The 18,854-nt window shown below is 40.4% G+C and overlaps 1 protein-coding gene across 6 annotated transcripts in view; it reads right to left on the reverse strand.

Moving 5' to 3' along the window:
- washc2c (WASH complex subunit 2C) overlaps positions 1 to 18,578 on the reverse strand; it is a 38,975-nt gene extending 20,397 nt beyond the window's left edge. For 4 of the 6 annotated variants that reach the window (XM_034184349.1, XM_034184348.1, XM_034184350.1 and 1 more), the window contains exons 1-9: positions 18,443 to 18,578; positions 6,147 to 6,307; positions 5,879 to 6,043; positions 5,670 to 5,738; positions 3,924 to 4,097; positions 3,694 to 3,787; positions 3,550 to 3,605; positions 3,365 to 3,421; positions 3,187 to 3,288 (exon numbers count right to left, since the gene is read on the reverse strand). In XM_034184349.1, the coding sequence (XP_034040240.1) occupies positions 3,187 to 3,288; positions 3,365 to 3,421; positions 3,550 to 3,605; positions 3,694 to 3,787; positions 3,924 to 4,097; positions 5,670 to 5,738; positions 5,879 to 6,043; positions 6,147 to 6,290 (861 nt within the window). In that variant the 5' untranslated portion in view covers positions 6,291 to 6,307; positions 18,443 to 18,578. Of the gene's footprint in view, positions 1 to 3,186; positions 3,289 to 3,364; positions 3,422 to 3,549; positions 3,606 to 3,693; positions 3,788 to 3,923; positions 4,098 to 5,669; positions 5,739 to 5,878; positions 6,044 to 6,146; positions 6,308 to 18,441 lie in introns of all 6 variants that reach the window. The other 2 variants (XM_034184347.1, XM_034184345.1) reach the window with 2 other exon arrangements.
- Positions 18,579 to 18,854: the final 276 nt, after the last annotated feature.

Below are 18,854 nucleotides of genomic sequence, written 5' to 3' on the forward strand. Positions count from 1 at the left end.
CTCCAGTTCCTTGCAGACCTTAGAGTGGAGATATTGACAGATCTTGTTGTGTCTGGATGTATAATGCCCATCTTCCATGAGGATCTGGCATGCTGAAGTTAGATGGTTTACACTCTCAACAGCTGTATGACAGAATCTGCATTTATCATTCTGTGAGATCCCTGCCATTTTTTTTGAAGCCATTTGTTAGAAGTCCCTGATCTTGTGCTCCAATCAGAATTCTTTCTCCATCAAAACCAAGTTTTCCATTTTTTAGCCACTGCATTGATCCAACTTTGTCGATGTATTCCTTTTCGACCTCTTCTTGGAAACGTCCGGCTCTTTAGTGCCGTTTCCATTTTTCCACTCAATGTTTTCCTTCTCTTTTGCTGTATTGATCTCTGGTCTGTCTTGCAAGTTTTGTTGCAGGCATGAGACTGCTGCTTTTTCTCTCTTGTAGAAGTTCTCCACCAAAGTTTTTTGCCAGTTTAGTGATTGAGGTCCGTTCGGTTAAGGACTCGTGGTGTTGTGTGACCGTTTTTATGGTTTCTTCTTCAGAGCTCTTTAAGTACTGTCCAATACTTATTATTGATGCTCTGTAGGCCTGGTTGATTTCAGTGAGACCCAGACCGCCTTCTCTGCGAGGGAGATATATTCTGTCCATGCACTGATTTCTGTATGTGACTTTGTGGAGGGTGAGCATCTTCCTGGTTTTTGTGTCCAACTTATTAAGCTCACATTGTGGCCAGTCAACTATGCCAAACCCATAGGTCACCACTGGTATTGCAAACTGGTTTATGGCTGTGATCTTGTTTTCTGGTGTCAACTGTCTTTTGCAGATCTTTTTTTAAGCGGTTTAGGTATTCTTTTGTTGTTTTTGTTCTCAATTGTATTACTTTGTTCAATTCCCAAGTATTTGTATGTGGAGTCTGCAGCCAGATCTTCAATGTAGCTCCCTTCATCCAATTGTATGTTTTCGGTTTTTGTCTTTTTACCTTTTGTCATTGTGCATTTTGAGCATTTATCCAGTCCAAATTCCATACCAATGTCTTTTGAGAACTTATGGTCAGTTTCCACAAGCTGACTGAGTCCCCTTTTTTGTGTCGGCATAGATTTTCAAATCATCCATGAACAGCAGGTGGTTTACAAGTTTTTGGTTTTCCTTTCCTTTGTCTTTACTTAAGTCATATCCGATGTCATCCTCCTTCAGGATCTTGCTGAGCGGGTCCATGATTAAGCAGAATAAGAGAGGCAAAAGGCTGTCTCCCTGAAATATCCCTCTCTGAACTCGTATGTCTGGGATTGTTATTTGTCCCTCTGTGTGGTTGAGGGTGATGGTGGTGTTCCACTTGTTCATTTGTGCTCTCAGGAAAGATCTTATTTCCTCATTGATGTTGTAGAGTTCTAAACATCTCATGATCCAGGAGTGTGGTACACTCTCAAATGCCTTTTTGTAGTCAATCCAAGCCATGGTGAGGTTCCTCTGCCTTTTTTTGCAATCCTCCAGGATAGTTTTGTCTGTTAGTAACTGGTCTTTAGCTCCTAATCTTCTTCTGGAACAGCCGTTCTGTTCATTTTCCAGGTAGCCACCAGTGTCAAGATGTTCATAAATGGCATCAGTTAAGATTCCTGTCAGCCATTTGTACGTTGTTGTTAAGCAGCAGATGGATCTGTACTTGTTGGGAAGCTGTGTTTCCTTGGTCTTTGGAATTAGGCTTGTTGTTCCCTGTCGTTAGCCAGTCTGGTGTGTCCTCTTCTCCGTTCAATATTTTTGTGAAAGTCACAGCATAATGTTGGTGTAATGCTGTCAGTCTTTTCAGCCAAAAATTTGGGATTTTGTCAATGCCAGGTGCCTTGAAATTACTGTATTCACTCATTTTCTTTCTGATGTCCTCTTCAGTGATTACAATTGCTGGCATTTGTTGTATTTGTTTTTCTGTTTTATTTTTTCAATCCACTCAGCCTCTTGATGTTGTCTTGGGTCTTCAAAGAGTGGTCTCCAGAATTTTTCAATTTCCTCTCTCTCAGGTGGCTGTTGTACTTCTATTGTGTCGTTTGCCAGCTTTCTGTACACTAGTCTGGGATTTTTTGCAAATAACAGCAGAATGTTTATTTTTCAGGGAGAGAAAAATTCTTAGTGTTTTCCTGAGAGAGCACAGTTCACTTTTCCCGTTTTTTTTTATCTTTCAGGTGCGTTGATGAAGCCAGCGACGATTAGACAGATTTGTGTCCTTACAAGACTTTTCAAACAGTCTTTCTCGCCATCTTCTCTCTCTGCGACGTCGGTCCGTGACACAGACGTGCTGCACAAATCTTCTTTTAAAACTTGAAAGCTCTAAAAGTTTGGGATATCCACATGCTACATTTAGCTTAAGTGCCGCACAGGAGCCACACAGCGTCGCCGCAGCAACCAACCAGTCCTGCTTTACGACAACTGTCGTAACAGCTACGCTTTGAGTGGCATTTTTCCTCCGTGAAACTCCGCGGATCCGAGGAAACTGATTTGTATCTGTAACACACAGATCAATGTCCGCGGACTTATAAAGCTTCCATGATGTCGTAAAGAAGAGAACGCTTTGCGATAAGCATTTTAAAAACTCAGTGATGTTCACGATTAAAGAGTACATCACTACCCCACCCCCCCATGATGAAATCCATGGAATCACACGGATCCGCTGAGTTTTCACAGCCCTGTTCTACAGTCAGAGGTGAGCTGGGGTGCCATGTTATCTGCTGGTGTTGGTCTGCTGTTTTTCATTAAGTCCAAATCAATGCAGCTGTCCACCAGATTTTCATGTGTCCATCTTCTGACAGTCTGTATGAAGATTCTGATTTGCTGTTCCAGCACGACCTGGCACTTACTCACAGTGTCAAAACTACTGTACTTGTAACTGGTGCATAAATGAAAATATGTGTCAGACATTTGACATTTCTGTGTTATAATTTGTTTTTCTGAACTGATCTTAAGAAATATTCTAATATTTTGAAACACACTTTCCATTTTTTGGATCTGTAGGCCATAATGATCAAATTAAAATAATTCTTGAAACATTTTAGCTTTTATGTAAGGAATTTTGACTATAAAAGATTTTGACTTTCTGAAATACCTGACAAAGATTATTGAACTTTTCCACACTATTCTAACTTTGTGAGATGCACATGTATGGCTGACACACGCAATTTTTTTCTTTTTAGATGACATCATACCTTTACATCATCATCGTCGTCGTCATCTTTGTCTGACTCTCCAAATATATCAGAATCCCGATCTTCTTCATCATCGTCTTCATAGCTCAACAAGGAGGTCTTCTAGGAAGAATGCAAAAATTACACATTTGCTTTATAAAACGCTTGTTGATATAAAAACTGAGTTCAACCACCTCACCTTCTTATTACTGATGTGATCTTCATCCACATCCTGGTTAAAGTCATCATCTGATTGCTATTAAATAAATAAATAGACAATGAAGTTTATAGGTTTTTGTGCAACATGCAAAAAAGGCGAATAATTATATGTGTATAAATAAATGGTATTCTTTGATCAACTCCAGGATTAAAAAAGGGACTTACAACTGCTTCTTTATCATCTTCACTCTCAATAACACTGTCTCTGTCAACTGACATTTCTGTAAAGGAAAATTGCTCACACACGATGGGAAAACACACACAACTACATGGCGATATCTTGCTCTTAGGACAACAATATTGTATTACCATCGCTAGAAAGGTCTCCAAGTCCAACATCATCTTGCTCCATGAAGGCTTGAGAACCAATGAGATAAGGAAGAGGCCTGTCCACGTAAAGATCCTAACAAACAATACACATTATTTCCAAAGAAAGATGTTAATTCCACATGCATTTCTTCAGTCACCATGAACGTTTGTAATAATGAAACAGACTCTTAGCATGGTTTCATGCCCCCATTTTAAAATGAAAAGAACACCTTGGGCTCCAGGATGGCCTCCACTCTGTCTGTGACCTCCTCATCTTCTGAGTCAGAATTTCCAGCTTTGATGTCTAAATGCTCAAACGCAGATTCCAGCACCAGTAGGCCATAGTTCACGGCTTCTTGCATTTTAGGTATCAACTCGGCTTCTTTCTGCTCTCGAGTCTTTTCCTGAAGACAAATCATACGTAACAGCCAGAGGGGCACAACATAACGATTTTTTTTTCATGTCAGTGCAAAAATTAAATCTACACTCACCGGCCACTTTATTAGGGTACACTTGTTCAATTGCTTAACACAAATCGCTAATCACCCAATCACATGGCAGCAACTCAATGCATTTAGGCATCTAGACGTGCTGAAGACAACTTGCTGAAGTTCAAACAGAGCATCAGAATGGGGAAGAAAAGGGGATTTAAGTGACTTCGAATGCAGCATGGTTGTTGGTGCCGGGCGGCTGGTTTAAGTTTTTCAGAAACTGCTGATCTACTGGGATTTCCCACACACAACCATCTCTAGGGTTTACAGAGAGTGGTCCAACAAAGACAAGATACCCAGTGAGCAGTTGTGTGGATGAAAATGCTTTGTTGATATCACAGGAGAATGGGCAGACTGGCTGAATGGGCGACTGCGTGATGCTTTCATGTCCTTGTTGAATCTATGCCATGAAGAATTAAGGCAGTTCTGAAGGCAAAAAGGGGGGTCCAACAATAAACATCCCATAATAGACAGGTAATTTGGTCACGTGACCTGGAGCACTGACCCGCCCATCTTGGAAGGTTGAAGCGCTGCAGCGGTCTCTCGCTGTCAGTGGAAAATGCATGCTCTGCGCTTATAGTCACTGTTGATTCTCTGGCCGACTTCTCTGCCGTTATTAATATTTAAGATGTGAAAACTTGTGCTTGTGGGTGTGTGGGCATGTGGGTGCCGGAGCCCCTGTTTACCTGGCGGCTGTGCTCAAGTGTCTGGCCACTGGGATCCTCGAGCTGGCCGGCGGCGCTGCTCGGGATAGTGGGAAGACTCATATCATTCCCCGTCACCTGCAGCTGGCTGTCCGCAACAACAAGAAGCTCATGAGCGGCGTTGCCGGCCGATTCGGGGATCTCAGCGGTCGGGTGCTTGAGCGCGGCCGCCGGGTGGGCGGGGGCTCCTGCACCCATGCGTGTCATGTGGTTGCCCTTCCTCAGCAGGCGGTGGGCGTGGTCGGCTGGGGGCTGCGGTCCAGCACGGGATGATTTTGTTCTAATCCTTTGCTGTCAAAGCACAGAGGGGAAAAAAGAAAGAAAAAAGAGGAACCAACCAGAGAGATGACTGATGACATGAGTTTTCTATTGACAAGAGCCTCACTTTACGCTCCATTCGCAGCCTTATAGGGAGAAAGGATCAACAGTTCAGAAATCGAATCTACATATCAGAACTGACCTAACCACAAGTTTTCATGTCTTAAATGTAAATAACAGCAGACAGTGATTACAAGTGCAGAGCATGCATTTTCCATGGACAGCTGCAACGCTTCAACGTTCCAAGATGGCGGGGCCGCGATCCGCTTGGGACAGGCCTTTTGTACAGCACGACCCTATCTAGTAAATCTGTAGGTCTAACCCAGTACTAGCAAAGAGTGCCTAATCAAGTGGTTGGTTAGTGTATACTATTAAAACACACATACACACACACATTTACAGTCAATATTACGCTGGTTTATCTGTGCTGTTTTCCAGAAAAGGCTGAAGAAATACTCAATACCTGCTCAGGCTGCTTCTCCAGAGCATCAACCTTGGTGATAGTTTCTTCTACTTCTTCATCATACACTCTCTGTGACAGAAAAACAAACCTACTGACACGGATGAAAAATGACTACAGGAGATCATAAATTCTTGGCCCTAAAAATCAAGCTGTTTGCTACAATCAAAAAGTAAAACTGACATACAGCTAACATAAAAAACAGTAATTACATTTTCGATGAATTGTGTATTGGAAAGCATGAGGAAGTCATTAAACACAGAGTGTAAGCAGCTGTCTGTGGCCTTGGTGTCACGGATCAGACTGTCTAGCTGCTTTTCAATCTCGTGTGTTTTCGACAGCATTCTCTGGGAGAAGTCTTGCAGGAACAGGAAAAGCTAGGAATGGATAGAAAGTTATTCATTTCACTGACAACAAAGCATGACATCTTTATTAAAGCACAAAGATTTATAAACGTTTCAGGAAAAGCTTCTCACTTACACCCGAGTCAGCTGCCAGTGACCAGTTGGAACTCGTCTGCCGCATCTGTTCAAGAGTCCACGGTCTCTCCCAAATCTGTGCATCTTTCTCGAAGTCTTCATTGCTGCTTGGGCCATTTGCCATTCTATCTGGCAAACCGCTCATCTGCAGCGAGATCACTACTTGTTAATGCAATTATTAATTAAAAAAACAAAGAGGCTTTCCAAAAGCTGACTGAACTCAAATGCAAAAGGACAGTTAAACACAAAAGGAAATTTCCATTTGTCTATGTTAGTACAAAGGCCGTGTCGTATTGCTGCAGTATGCAAGAGCAGATGCTGAAACGTCTTTGTTTTGCCTTTCTAATAATAAATGCTAAAATGCATTTTAACTGATGCAGTCTGGTTGAAGGTTTAAAACTTCCCACTACCAAAACAAACTGAAGAAATAGATCATAGACTTCTGACTATAGGCACTTATTATCTTTGTGATTGAACCTTTATTGCATTTTCCATTATAAAACATACATTTGAATTTAATACTGAAAAGCCCATTTGGTGTACATTTTGCATTATATCTCAATCAAAAGTACCTCAATCACTCTCATTTTTCTCTTATGGATTTACCTACACCACTAAAATTGGATGGAGGTTCAAATTTTATGCTTGTCTGTCTTCCAGTTATCAATCGGAAACCAAGTGCCAAAAGCAATGACAAATTGTGCATAGCAGAAATAACCAATGTTCTTTGAAAACTATCTGAAAAAGAACTCAGAATGCGAAGAAGTTGGAAAAAAAAACCTGACAACACCACAAAAAAAAAAAAACTTTGATTCAAGTGCATGAACTATATACATACTCCTGACATTTGATCACATCTCACTGAGCTTAAGAAAAGCCACTTCTAACAGAATGTTGACCTTGAAAGTTTTTTCAAAGTAAAAATCTGTGGAATTGGAAGCTAGTGTTGGCAGATGTTGCCCTCTGTGAGCGCGGTGCTCTAGTTTACTCTTTAAGAGCTTGTTTTACAAGAATCAGTAAGGTTTCTATTAGAGGGTGAGTCATGACCCCTACAGATTTGTCCCCATTTTTTTTTAAATGGGTAGGTATGTTAAATTTTTTTTTTTTTTTTTTAATCCTTGATAGGGTGCACTTGTTTTTTTAGGGGGTCCTGGAAATTTTGGGTCAAAATGAGCCAAAATGGCAAAAATCACAAAATTTAGGTTTTTGAATGCTCATATTTCCATGCGCCCCGATTGAGCCAAATTGATTTTCATTAGTGTGTTAGTCTATTGGGTATGGACTCTCTAAAAACTTGAAAATTTTGGTGGCTGACTCAGGGCGGAGGCCATACGTGGTGCTGCAAATCGTTGTTTTTTTTGTAATTGTGTACATTTTCACAGGGGTAACAGGGCTGGATCCAGAGTGAAAATCTGACAGATGCCTTTTTCCCCCAATGATAAAATAAAAATCGTACATGTCTTGTTATTCAATAATCTTCATTCTTTTATTCATGTGCAACATACACTGTCACACTTCTTTTAATATATTTATTATACTTCATGGACCATAGTGAACACTTCTTATTTGTATAAATATGATGTCCTAAAAAAACAACACGATAACAAAAATTGACATGGTGGATCCTTGATCTCTGGACATAAATAGGAATAAACAAAATCTGTAGTTTTTGTCAAAAGCATTTCCTTTCAAACATTATTGGCATTAATGTCTTTCCATATATGTGAGCTGAGCTCTTGCAGCTGCTGCGCTGCACGTCAGGATGTAATTTGTAAAGAAATACAGCATGTCTCATTTTGGGAGGAAAAAAACATTTTAGTCGATTGTAGTATCTTGTCTGTATTACGACGTTTGTACGAGGTGTCATTTTATTTAAAGCGGCAATTCGTTTTGAAGTTATTATTTCTGACTGGACTCTGTCTCAGCAGAGAGCCGTGCAGCGTTTGGAGCTGTGCCAATGGAACGGAGGACGATTCTCATTTCTTGACTGCAACAAGCCAAGAGTCCCAGTTAGTGACTTTAATCCACACAAAAGTGACTCACAGTATTTTAGTGGCTTTGGGAGGGGTTAAGAAGCGGACTTGCCCTTTCTGAAGAGCAGCGAATCAAAGAACCAACGAGCTAGTGGATCAAAGCATTGCTTCAATAGTTCACGGCACGCCTCACAGTGGAGTCGCGCAGAAACGGTTGATTACAGACCCGTTGCAGACCAAACCCTGAATATCCGACTTTATTTGTACGTCCGTATGACTCTGAAACTCGGAAAAATCGGTATACGAGGTCTGTTAGAAAAGTAACGGACCTTTTTATTTTTTGCAAAAACTATATGGATTTGAATCATGTGTGATTGCATCAGCCAAGCTTGAACCTTCGTGCGCATGCGTGAGTTTTTTTTTACGCCTGTCGGTTGCGTCATTCGCCTGTGAACACACCTTGTGGGAGGAGTGGTTCAGCCCCCTTGTCGGACTTTCATTGTCAGGAAATTGGCTGATTGACTGCCGCTTTGCTTCATCAAAATTTTTTCAGAAAGTGTGAGAGACAGCCAAGTGGAAACCATTTGCAAAATTCAGATGGCTTTCAGTGAAGATCTTATGGGGATCACACAGATTAAGGACAATTACAACTGGATTAAAGACGGCCCACAGCGGCGGATGGCGCGCCGCGCACCGATCGACAGGCTCAAATGACCAGATCATTTCCAAAGTGAATGCTTTGTTGATCTGGGATGTCGTCTGACTACCAGAGAAATGACAAGACAGCTAGACATAGCACTTTTTTGGCACATTCCACTGTTACAGGAGTTTTTGTAATGGAAAGAGGAGCGGGGAAATTCGCCACGGAGCCGCTCATGGCGTGGGAAGAAAGCACCTCCGTGTTGGTCTCAGATCAAGCCCTAACATGCCCAGCTCTTGCACCATTCAGAAAATTCAGACGGCTTTCGATGGCTTTTCAGTCGTGTGACTATCCAAGAAATTGTGGATGAGCTGGACATGCCACAACATATCCTGAGAGGCTTCATCATGGCGTTGCTTTTTGTTCTGTGCCCTGCGCCTCCGTCCCGACGCGCGAATTCCTCTGCACGTCTTTTCGTGCCAAAAAAGTGTTGATGTCAAACTCTTCTGCCATTTCTGTGGTAGTCAGACGACGTCCCGGATCAACAAAGTGTTTACTTTGGAAATGAACGGCACATTCCACTGTTACAGGAGTTTTTTGTCATGAAAAGACGTGTGGAGGAATTCGCGCGTCGGGACAGAGGCGTAGGGCACAGAACAAAAAGCAACGCCGTGATGAAGCCTCACAGGACATGTTGTGGCATGTCCAGCTCGTCCACAATTTCTCGGATAGTCACACTACTGAAAAGCCACTGAAAGCCGTCTGAATTTCCGAATGGTGCAAGACCTGGGCATGTTAGGGCTTGTCCTGTGAGACCAACACGGAGGTGCTTTCGTCCCGCGCCATGAGCGGCTTTGTGGCGAATTTCTCCGCTCCTCTTTCCATTATAAAAACTCCTGTAACAGTGGAATGTGCCGAAAAAGTGCTATGTCCAGCTGTCTTACCATTTCTCTGGTACTCAGACGACGTCCCGGATCAACAAAGCGTTCACTTTGGAAATGCTCTGGTCGTTTGAGCCTGTCGATCGCCGCTCGGTGCGCGGCGCGCCATCTGCCGCTGGGTGCCATCTTTAATCCAGTTGTAATTGTCCTTAATCTGTGTGATCCCCATAAGATCTTCACCGAAAGCCATCTGAATTTTCCAAATGGTTTCCACTTGGCTGTCTCTCACACTTTCTGAAAAAATTTTGATGAAGCAAAGCGGCAGTCGATCAGCCAATTTCCTGACAATGAAAATCCGACGAGGGGGCTGGACCACTCCTCCCACAAGGCGTGCTCACAGGCAATGACGCAACTGACAGGCGTGAAAAAACTCATGAATGCGCACGAAGGTTCAAGCTTGGCTGATACAATCACACATGATTCAAATCCATATAGTTTTTGCAAAAAATAAAAAGGTCTGTTACTTTTCTAACAGACCTCGTAATTTACGGACAATCCATACAGGTTGACATGTATGGTCAGAAGACCACCGAAAATGTAATTTCAGTCATCACAGAATGCCTTTCAAACACACTACTGTCTGAAAACTATTTATAACCCACTCACCGTTTCTTGTTGAAATAAGCGCCCAATTTTCCGAGCACAACTTTTTCCTTGATGCCATGATCATTGACTCGACTGGACTGACGCTATGTTTGTTTGATCCGGTTTGAATTTTCCTGTGTACACCTGCGTGGTGCATTGTGGGATCAAATCAAAAGCTGTGTTCACCGCAGGGACACGTTTGGCACTATTCGTGATTATTCGAGATTTTGTTTTTTTTACCGATGACGAACAATGCATAAAAAAATCTGACTGATGCAACTACATCAGTCCAAACCGATCTGGATCTGGGCCTGGGTAGTGGGTCTGCGCCCTTAGCCAACCAAGATCTTTTATGGCTAGTATTTGACCACCAGGTGGCAACCTACAGCCAAAATGGCTTTTCACACTGCACTCAAACTTACAGAGGCCCCTTTACCCTGTTATGGGAGCAAACTCTGCAAGTTTCATGAAAATCGGAGGAAGTTGCCAAATTACCATATTTGGCCTCTTCGTGAAGTGGTCCAACAAAAACGGTGCAAAAAGGGTCAATACCAAAACCAGCCACAAAACTCGCTTTATCACTGAAACTAGAGATGTTGAATGACGAACTGAGCCATATTTCATCACTTTTGACTTACGGCGCATGGAGTAATCACTGTGCGAAAAAGTGGTAATTTCGCATTTTGGTGGCAAAAAGCACCCCTATACTTGCACACCCAAAGTCAACTGCCAAAATTTTCATCAAAATCAAAGTAAGAGGTCCTAATCTATCATCACATGCATAAAAGACCTTGGCTGACTCAGAGAGCAGGCCACACCACCCCTGTGAAAATGTGCACAATTACAAAAAATTGCGATTTGCAGGGCCATCTATGGGCTGCAACCCTGAGTCAGCCGCCAAAATTTTTAAGTTTTTGGAGAGTGCATACCTGATAGACTAACACAAGTGAGAATCAATTTGGCTCACTCAGGGCACACGGAAATATGCGCATTTGAAAATCAAAATTTTGTGATTTTGCCATTTTGGCTCATTGTGACCCCAAATTTCCAGGATCCCTTAAAAAAGTGGACCCTATCAAGGATAAAAAGTTTGATTTTTGTTTGTTTCTAACATATCTACCCATAAAATTTTGGGACAAATCTGGCTCTTAACTAATGTATCTAATGTGCGTCAGCAAAATTACAACAACCTAATTCAGAGTTTGGCAACATGTTTCCTGAATGGTTTCCTTCCCCTTCATTTCACATTCTTAAATGAAGTAAATGAAACAGTTACTAATAGGCTGTGAAATGAGCAGTCTGTAAAACTTACAAAATCCATACAAATACAGAAAGACAAAAAAGACAAATTTATGATTTTACAACATTCTGACTTCCTTGCATTTACTGAGCACAGCAGTCAATCGGATGCACTGACGAGATTTATAAGTGCTTAAATTCAAACTCTTTGGTGTGCTAAATGCAGGGAAGTGCAGATAGCTCACGCTCTCAGACTTTACTTTTATCAAAACTATTATGGAATTGATTTATGGATTTATTTATTTTTAAGGGTAACAATAATTTTCATTCAGTCATTCATTCTCTGTTGTTTATCTGGGTGTGGGTCACAGAAGCAGCAGACCAGTTCAGTCCACATTTCACTATTCACCAATTCTTCTTGGGAGATCCTGAAGTGTTCCCAACTCAGATGGGAAATATAATCCTTCCAACATGTCCTGGGTATTCCCAGGGACCTCTTCCTAGTTGGATGTGGTGGGTTTCTGTGCTCCAGTGATCCTGGTAGCTGTGTTGTCCAGAGTATTAGCTCCTGGTAAGGTAACCCTTGAAAATTGGTCCCGGGTGAGGAAACAACCAAAGGCTGAATCAAAAAGACCATGTAATGTACTGTTCCACTGGAAGTAGACGGGCAAAAGCCCACACAATGTGACACTCAGTTATGGCACTAACAATATTAATAAAAATAATGATTATTATTATTGTCACATCATCATTATTGTGGATGTTTATATGAAATGGAATGTTTTTTCCAATGTTTCTTCAGTTTTTTCCAAACTGAAGCAGAGAAGAATATGATTAATTTTAAATTTATGTTTTATTGAAGATGACTTTCATTCCTTCATTCATTTTCTAAACCCACTTATTCTAAATGAGAGTCACTGGGCAAGAGGTGTATGTTCACCTATTTATACTGTTATACAGCTTGGCACTATAAGTGGAAAAAAAGAGTGGATGTTAAACAAACAAACAACAAAAAACAGATCAATAAGATTTGACTAGTGACTTAGACGTGCCTCAACACTTTTCATTTTATACAGCGAATAATTCCAAGATGTAGAGATAAACACTGTCCTCTGTTTGCAGAAGCACGTGTTCCTTGTAGTAGTTCCTTAAAAGACAGGTTCCACAGAACTTCAATTATACAATTTGCCATTTTTCACAGTGATAGTAAAAGTAATTTGCTTTTAGAGCCGTACGTTTAAGAACCATTCAATTAAAAGACATTTGCCTCATTTCCCCCCCCAGATTTTCTGGTTTTTGTTTATATACTACAACCCCTGGCAATAATTATGGAATCACCGGCCTCAAGCGGACGTCCCTTCAGTTAATTTTGTAGAAAAAAAGCAGATCACAGGCATGACACAAAACCTAAAGTCATTTCAAATGGCACTTCCTGGCTTTAAGAAACACTATAAGAAATCAGGAAAAAAAATTGTGGCAGTCAGTAACGGTTATTTTTTTAGACCAAGCAGAGCGAAAAAAAATATGGAATCACTCAATTCTGAGGAGTAAATTATGGAATCACCCTGTAAATTTTCATCCCCAAAAACTAACACCTGCATCAAATCAGATCTGCTCGTTAGCCTGCATCTAAAAAGGAGTGATCACACCTTGGAGAGCTGTTGCACCAAGTGGACTGACATGAATCATGGCTCCAACATGCGAGATGTCAATTGAAACAAAGGAGAGGATTATCAAACTCTTAAAAGAGGGTAAACCATCACGCAATGTTGCAAAAGATGTTGGTTGTTCACAGTCAGCTGTGTCTAAACTCTGGACCAAATACAAACATGGGAAGGTTGTTAAAGGCAAACATACTGGTAGACCAAGGAAGACATCAAAGCGTCAAGACAGAAAACTCAAAGCAATATATCTCAAAAATCGAAAATGCACAACAAAACAAATGAGGAACGAATGGGAGGAAACTGGAGTCAACGTCTGTGACCCAACTGTAAGAAACCACCTAAAGGAAATGGGATTTACATACAGAAAAGCTAAACAAAAGCCATCATTAACACCTAAACAGAAAAAAACAAGGTTACAATGGGGTAAGGAAAAGCAATCGTGGACTGTGGATGACTGGATAAAAGTCATATTCAGTGATGAATCTCGAATCTGCATTGGGCAAGGTGATGATGCTGGAACTTTTGTTTGGTGCCGTTCCAATGAGATTTATAAAGATGACTGCCTGAAGAGAACATGTAAATTCCACAGTCATTGATGATATGGGGCTGCATTTCAGGTAAAGGCACTGGGGAGATGGCTGTCATTACATCATCAATAAATGCACAAGTTTACGTTGATATTTTGGACACTTTTCTTATCCCATCAATTGGAAAGGATGTGTTGGGGATGATGAAATCATTTCTCAAGATGATAATGCATCTTGCCATACAGCAAAAACTGTGAAAACATTCCTTGCAAAAAGACACATAGGGTCAATGTCATAGCCTGCAAATAGTCCGGAACTCAATCCAACTGAAAATCTTTGGTGGAAGTTGAAGAAAATGGTCCATGACAAGGCTCCAACCTGCAAAGCTGATCTGGCAACAGCAATCAGAGAAAGTTGGAGCCAGATTGATGAAGAGTACTATTTGTCACTCATTAAGTCCATGCCTCAGAGACTGCAAGCTGTTATAAAAGCCAGAGGTAACGCAACAAAATACTAGTGATGTGTTGGAGCTGTCTTTTGTTTTTCATGATTCCATAATTTTTTTTCCTCAGAATTGAGTGATTCCATATTTTTTTCCTCTGCTTGGTCTAAAAAGTAACCATTACTGACTGCCACAATTTTTTTCCTGATTTCTTAGTGTTTCTTAAAGCCAGAAAGTTGCCATTTGAAACGACTTTAGTTTTGTGACATGTTTGTGATCTGCTTTTTTTCTACAAAATTAAACAACTGAATGAACATCCTCCGAGGCCGGTGATTCCATAATTTTTGCCAGGGGTTGTACAAAACTTTTTTTACAAGTCTGTCTGTTCGCCGCCAGTCCCCGAAGAAAACGAGATATGTTTTGACATATGTGACTCAATTTTGGTTTCCTTCTTTCTTTTCAACTCAAAGTCCACAAGATACACACACCTTATAAAAAAGAAAAAAAAAAAGAAAAAAACATAAAGGTGACTTGTACCGTACTACACTTAAACTAGGATTCCACAACAATATAAGACAGGGTTAACGAACATTCAGTGTTTTTTAAAGTAATATCCATATGCAACCTCAGGCTTATGCACAGTAATGAGAATTTTATTTACAACAGCACATTTCAAGACAAAAATTACAAAATGTCAATGTTATGCACAATTCACCTTTTTAAATTAGCCCACAAGAGGGCAGAATACACATGAGAACAATGTGCTTTGAAGATATTTATCCTGGTCTGAACACATTGGATTTTCCTGCCATCAATTACACTGAGCTTATAACACACAGAATTGTTTATATGTTGTCCACATCGTCATACGTTTGAGTTGTGATAAAGTGCCCCAGATATTTTTTGTTTTATAAGTTTGTTTTATATTAAATCTGGAAAGTTGAGATCCCTATCTCATGTGGTGAAATATATTTATTTATGTTACCTTTATTTAACCAGGTTAGTCCCATTGAGATCGAGACCTCTGTTGCAAGGGGGACCTGGACAATTGTAAAGTTTCCAGTTCACCTAAGCTGCATGTCTTTAAAGGGGAACAGAATTGGCCACAGATTATTTATAGCATGAATAAACACAAAAAAATGTGTTCTTTTGATAGTTCAAGAAACACTAAAGACCATAAAACATCTACAGAAGACCTTGTTTTAGTCGTGGTCTGAGAAGCTTTGACATAGACCGGCTGCCACCATTTATGCAGGTCAGGCGGGTGACGTCACTGATTGGGGAGAAGATGAGCCTCGTTCTGAGATCATTGTTAGAGGCACCAACAAAGAGGTTATATATGACTACTAGAGTCCGCACTCCAATGCCTGCCCACTAAACATGAACTTCCTTTCATGGACAGCAACAAGACACCTCCTAACCGGGCAAAATGTTGACGAAGTTCCCGGATGTTAATGCATTTTCAATGGGGATTCGCGACTGAACACACTCAGAAAAATACTTGCAATATACGTGTTAAAATGCCATTCTGACCTGTATATCAAGCGAGTAAAATTAATTAACATTAAATCATGTCAGGAAAGTATTAAACTTACTCTGACACCCACACATTCCGAAATATTAGCGTGGCTCGTAAAACCATTACGAAACATTTATATATATATTTACACAATTATGCTTTACTGACAGAGTTTTATATTCATGAAGTCATGGTGTTGTACACATCTCTGTGTGTGAGTGGTGTGTGTAAGTCTCAGGCAGGAAACATACACCTGTTTATCAACCAAATGTCACGGACAAAGTGACAAAAATAACCAAAATCACTTACTTATGGAAAGAACATTGTCTCCCTTGTTCCTCTGTTTGTGGCTTTGCCACATGCACAGCTTTCCAGCATATTCCACCTGTTTCTTGACGAGACTAATAAACTTCATGAGCGAGCTCATTAAACTGCACTTGTCCCCAGCAGAGAAGAGTCCAACCAGTGATGTCACCGGAAGTGCCCTCCACTGACTTCAACCAATGGCAATTTACATGTCAATTTAGCAGCAAATTTGATTAAAATAATATTATCTACACTGCGCTCACACATTCTGCAAGTGTATGAATGACACTTAATTTTTACCAAGGAATGCACAAACAAATTCTCAAAAAGCGTTTCTGTTCCCATTTAATGTGGGAGAAACCCACACAAACACAGGGAGGACATGCAAACTCCACACAGAAAGTCCACAGGTGGGAATCGAACCCATGACCTTCTTGCTGTGAGGCAACAGTGCTAACCACTGATCCACCTTGTTGCCATTATAATTACATAACATCATATCATTACAATACTCTTTGTAGCATTATACTGCACATCACATCTGACCTCATAATCATATCTATTCAGCCAGATAATTGGTATACATAATCTGGTTAATGAGGCTGTTACCAATCATACAACCAATCTTACAGCATCTTGTTTGGTCTGATAACTCATTCAAATACACATTAAAGAGAGCTGGGAACATGCCGCTTATCACAATGTTCTACACCTACTTAGAGGAGCAGTTCTTTACATTAATCATTCTCTCTTAGTGCTATAAAGAGCAGTGAAAGAAAAGGTTGTCAAATGGTTTGTTTAATGTAGAGTGTCCACAACTCAGTATGGCACTGAAAGAAAGCAAATTTGGTTTCTTAGATTTTTTGCACTAGTTGGAACATTGTGTACCTCCCTTACAAAAATTAAGTTTATACATATTTACCTTTTAAAACTAAAATAAGACAGTATACCTTTAGTTTAGATACTGTTAAGTACACCAAAACAATAGACGTATACTGAGTATGCAGACAAATATCAGTATTTCTGGCAAACAGAGATAAGTATACAGAAAATCAAAGAATACTTTGTGTAAACTGACAAATATACAGAAAGATCTGAGTATATTTGGTGTATATTGACAGGTATAGTGGAAAGCCAAAATATACTTGGGTTATCTGGACAGTATCCAGGAAAGTGTTAATATACTTGGGTACACCGACAACCAGAAGAGGCTTATGCTTGTTGCTATAAGAACAAAGTGTCTTCATGCAACACATAAATCACTGGCTCGATGATATTTGGTCCAACTCCTGATCAGAATTAAGAAAAAAGAAAAGAAAAGAAAAGAAAAATCACTAAAGTCTATTTGGTAAGTATGTTCTGAAACTAAAAGTGGGCTACAAGTATTCATCTTCTACCTATGGGTTGCCGCGAAGCCATGTCACTTCCAGCGAAGTTGCCCAATCTGAAGGCGAGAATTTGTACTTCCACAGCTCGGGCTGCATTGTCTTTTGAAATCAGATGGTTTTGTTTTGTCTCTAGCTTGCTTCTAACAGCCAGCTAACACTATTGCTGCCTGGAACGACGAGATTTATTCACTAGTTGACCTGAAATGAACCATTGTTCATTAAACTGACTATGACAAGTCTGACCCCTTTGAAAAATGACCAAATTACATGTATTGTATTGAGCTTGGCGATGTTTTCATCGCCAAAAATGGCCACGAGAAGGCGCTCAGTGTAAAGGTCTGCAGCAAACCCATAAGATCACTGGCATTGTAAAATAAAACTAGCTGTGTGCTCCAAATTTACTAATCTTAAAGTGTACTTATAACTATCAATTTAAAAAATTAATAAGTGCTCTCAATTTAGGCAAGAAGAGGCTGTGGCGCCCCAAACTTCTGCTCTTAGAGTCCGTTTTTGAAATTTGCTCAGTCATAAATTATACTTCACAATTTTTGGACATCTGGACAAGTACTTCATCTGCTTAAAAAGAAACGTTTTGCAATTGTCTCTTCTTGCTGACTCCTAGGTACCTCTAGAGCCATCTGTTGATTTTAATATTCTTAGAATTAACAAACTTAATGTCTTTGTGCTGCATGACATTGTGTGACTGCAGTGAAGCGTAATTCTTTCTTGTGGGCGTTATCCATGATGCATGTGAGTGTTCTTGGCAATGAAGTTATTACTGAGGTTTTACAAACACAAGCCCATTTTCTCCTGAGTTTATTTCTATCATTAAAATAACTGTGCACTAACTTCTTTCTTAGTTTTGTTTTTCTGCAGAGGCTGTCACATGTTTAGACATATGCTTTTAAAATACTTTTAATTACCGTCAGTTTCAGAATTTGTGGACTGTTTGGCTACTTCGAAGCTAGCTAAAGTTAGCTGCCTAACGCAAGCGTTAGCTGAAGCTTTCCTAAGAAACAGGTCGCACTCCGGACCATGTATATCGACACTCAAGCGCCCTCACTCTTACCTGCGAAAACCTCTCTTTAACTTCTCTCCACGGCGTTCAGTTGGCCAGAAACGACGTAAAAATAAGATCGATTATGCAAAATTAGCTTTTTTCCTCATTGGTCTTCTGACAGGACAGCCATGTTCTGTCTGAAGACAGTCACCTGACTACCGTTGCTAAGCAACCGAGTGAGCGCGGGGCGGAGTGGCACAACCTAGAGTCCCTTTATTGAGAGAGTACAGTCAACTGAGGACATGGCGCCATTTTGGGGCTAATTGTACTGACTACTGAAGGAACCTTTTATGGTTTCAACATTTTGAATGAATTAACCACATACAGCCAACACATGCCAGGTACAGATGCTATCAAAATCAATATAAAACAGTTTAAGCTATCAAATTTACCATGAATTTACATTTATGATGATTTATTTAATG

The sequence above is a fragment of the Thalassophryne amazonica genome, chromosome 13 (genome assembly GCF_902500255.1).
Source record: "Thalassophryne amazonica chromosome 13, fThaAma1.1, whole genome shotgun sequence".
NCBI lineage: Eukaryota > Metazoa > Chordata > Actinopteri > Batrachoidiformes > Batrachoididae > Thalassophryne > Thalassophryne amazonica.